General features: G+C 59.9%; 1 protein-coding gene across 2 annotated transcripts in view; it reads right to left on the minus strand.

Annotated features, from left to right (window-relative positions):
• Window positions 1-3,520, minus strand: part of LOC103616996 (acid-sensing ion channel 2) — a 393,907-nt gene that overhangs the window by 5,772 nt on the left and 384,615 nt on the right. For both annotated transcript variants that reach the window (XR_001862554.1, XM_008635250.2), the window contains exons 5-7: window positions 3,130-3,186; window positions 2,344-2,497; window positions 1,392-1,483 (exon numbers count right to left, since the gene is read on the minus strand). Coding sequence is in view for 1 of the 2 variants with exons in the window: in XM_008635250.2 (XP_008633472.1) it covers window positions 1,392-1,483; window positions 2,344-2,497; window positions 3,130-3,186 (303 nt within the window). In the remaining variant the exon portion in view is untranslated. The remainder of the gene's footprint in view (window positions 1-1,391; window positions 1,484-2,343; window positions 2,498-3,129; window positions 3,187-3,520) is intronic.

A 3,520-nucleotide genomic window follows, 5' to 3' on the forward strand; every position in this document is an offset into this window, starting at 1 on the left:
ATGCCAGTTCCAGTGTGGGGAAGGTGCTGGGAGGGATGAACGTGCCTGGAGCCAAGGAAAACCCCGGTCTGGGAACAGCGGGAAGGGAGATGCGCTGGGGTTTTTGGGAAGCATCTCCTGGCTTCTGCTTGAGTGTCCTGGGGTGGAACCTGAGGAGAGGAGATTCCCAGGAATCTGCTGGGAAGGTAACTGGGATGTGGTGCTCAGGGAAGGCAAATCGCATGGATTTTGCTGGAAAACAGCCCTGGATTGACCCCCAGAGCAAAGGCACCCATGGGGGGGTGGGGTGGGGAAGGGGCCTTTTCCAGGGGTGTCCATGAGACACGGAGAGAGGAAAGGGAAAAAGTTTGGGAGCAAAGTGAGAACCCGGAATGATCCCAGGGATGTGCTGGATTTACACCACACGGAATCACCTGGAGGCTTTGAGCCTGGGCAAAAGATTCTGGGATGAGGCTCTTCCCGAAGCTCCAGAGCCTTGGGAATGAGGGTCCTACGAGGGGCAAATGGGGTTTGGGTCAGAGAGGCTCCAGCAGCCTCCTCTTCCTCCTCGGAATTCCTGGAAAAGCCCCAGGAGGTGCAGAAGGGCTCCTGAGGGGGCATTTGGCAGGGCCACCCACGTGGGGTGACACGGGGACACCTCCAGCCCCAGGGGTGACCCAGCTCCAGCTTCCCAAGGTGCTGAGCACTCCCAGCATTCCAGAGGTATCCAGGGATTTGGGGCGGCTCAGGGAGGCTGCAGGGCTGGTGGGGGCTCATGCCCACCCCAAACCCAGCGGGGCCAACCCCAAATCTGCAGCTGGGACCCCAAAGCTGGAGCTGCTTCAGGGCTGAGCAGTTCTGGGTCTCCTGTGGCTCCTCCATGAGGCTTCCAAAGGCCAAGAGCTCAGGCCTGGCTGGATTTGGAGCAGGGATGGGGTGATGGGAGATGGTTTTGGGATGTCCTCCCCCCCACACTGCCCAGGGGGCACCACAGGGAGCAGAACCCCCAAAACTGAGGTGCCGCGAGCAGGCAGGGATGGAGCAGCACCTTCCATGGGTCTCCTGCGGCTCCTCCATGAGGCTTCCAAAGGCCAAGAGCTCAGGCCCGGTTGGAAAGGATGCATTTGGAGCAGGGACGAGGTGATGGGAGATGGTTTTGGGATGTCCCCCGCACCCTGCACCACAGAGAGCACCCACCCAGCCCCAAAATCCCCAAAAATTGGGGTGCTGGGAGCAGGCAGGGATGGAGCAGCTCCAGAACCTTCCACAAACACACAGAGTATCCATGGGGACATTCCTGGGATGCCGTGGTGGGGTGAGGGAAGTGCAGACGGGGCCTTGCTGGGGGTTTCAAGGCTGTGGACCCCTCCCAGACCAGTAGAGACCCCAAACTGGTCCCAGTGCCCCCTCACCAAGTAAGGCTGCCACTTCATAGGCTTTCTTCTGCTCAATGGTCTCGTAGTTGAGTGCTTCAAAAAAAATGTCCAGCACGAGAATGTTCTCTCTGTGGGAACGGGAAAAGCGTCAGCCCAGGAGCCACTGGTGCCTCAATCCTTCGGGATAAGGGAAAAATGGGATTTTGGGGCTTTATTCCCCTCTTTGTCCGGATTGTTCCTCTCCCTGGGGTCCTCAGAACCCACAGAACCTGGAGCTGGTGCAGAGCAGGAGCTCAGGGCACCCTGAGGGCTCTGGGAGCCTTTGGAGCAGCTGGAAAAGGTTTCCTCAGGATTCCTCAGGATCTTGGATCTAACTTGGATGGGAATTCTTCTCTTGGATGGTGATTCCCGACTGGGAGGGTGGGCAGGCCCTGGCACAGGGTGCCCAGAGCAGCTGGGGCTGCCCCTGGATCCCTGGCAGTGTCCCAGGCCAGGCTGGACATTGGGGCTGGGAGCAGCCTGGGACAGTGGGAGGTGTCCCTGCCAGGGCAGGGCTGGCACTGGAGGGGCTCTGAGGTCCCTCCCAACCCAAAGCATTCCGTGATTCCGCGATTCCATGAAGCAGAATCCAAAGGATCTGGAGCAGCTCTCCCTTCCCATACGTGGCAACCACATGCCCAGGGCCAGGAGAGCTCCAAGGCCGTGGCTGCCTGAGGACCTCAGTCCAGAGACACAAATCTCCAGCAGGACCAGCAAATCTGGGAATTTCTGCACTTTTTTTGGTGGGAATGGAAGATTCCCATGAGGCCAATCCTTGGGAAGGGACTCAGGTTGTTCTGCTGAGAAGGAAACAGCCTCATCTCTTCCAGGTGTTCACTCTGCTCTTCCCTGGAGGACCTCCCTGTGCTGGGGATGGATCAGCCAGGACCCGGCGTTTCCCAGACATTCCCCCCAAAACCCAAAGGAATTCAGCTCCTCCCCCACTCACGAGATGTATTTTTCTGACTTGTTGAACTTCTTCTCCAGGTACTTGGCCGAGGTCTTGCTGGGGATCTTGACCATGGAGAGCTCCTTGTTGTACCTGGTGAGGTTACAGGGGGTCCTGCAGATGCAGTAACTGCTGTCCTTCTCCGCCAGGAGACCTGCGGGGGGCAGCCATGGAGCTCACGGAGCGGGGACACGGGACGGGGACACGGGACAGGGACACGGGGCAAGGTGAATTCCCAGGGATCAGGGAGGGATCCCATGGAGCAGGGACACGGGGCAGGGAGGGATCCCATGGATCAGGGAGGGATCCCATGGAGCAGGGACACGGAGAAGGGTGGAATCCCACGGATAAGGGACCAGGGATAGAGCTCATGGATCAGGGACATGGAGCAGGGCGGGAGCAGAGATTTTCCCTCCCAGAAAGGTGCCAGGGGGCCACTCCTGGCCGTTCCTCTCCCAGTTCATCCCAGTTCTCACCACCCTGGACAGGCCTCTTGCTGGAGGCCACCCTCTGCTACCAACAGCAGCTTGGGGAACTCATGACTGAGTGTCCTAAATCCAGACCTGGAATGGTCCCTCCATCCCAATCCCAAACCCAACCCCAGCCCCAGAGGGGCTCCCGGGGCTCCGCTGATCCCGAGGGTTTCTGTGCCTGATGGAGAACCAGCAGAAACTTCACCCCAGGGTACATCCAGCACTTCCCAGCACCCAGGGTCTAATCCCAGCCCCTCTCCAGGCTGCAGATCCCCTGGAATTTCCCTGGATCCAGAGATCCTCTGGTACTCACTGAGCGCGGGCTCTGCGCATTCCTTGTACTGCTCCGGGGTGCAGAAGGGAGCGTCCCCTGCAGGGACAGGACAAAGCCATCACAGGGGGACACCGGGCTCTCCACAGGGACCCAGGGACCTCCCCGCAGCCGGGTGCCCCCGCTGTCCCCACCTCTGCCTGCCACAGGGGCCTGTTCCCGTGGGAGCTGCTGGGAACAGCACCCGGGGTGGCACCGGGGCTAAAAGAGGTGGGATTTGATGATTCTGGAGGGCCCAGAACTCTCTTCCATGGCTTGTCCCTATTTCACAGGGAATCCTGGAATACCCTGAGCTGGAAGGGACCCCCGGGATCAGCCAGTCCCACCCTGGCCCTGCACAGACCCCCCAACAACCCCACCCTGGGCATCCCTG

This window comes from Corvus brachyrhynchos, unplaced genomic scaffold, assembly GCF_000691975.1.
Source record: "Corvus brachyrhynchos isolate BGI_N302 unplaced genomic scaffold, ASM69197v1 scaffold96, whole genome shotgun sequence".
In the NCBI taxonomy this organism is placed as follows: Eukaryota; Metazoa; Chordata; class Aves; order Passeriformes; family Corvidae; genus Corvus; species Corvus brachyrhynchos.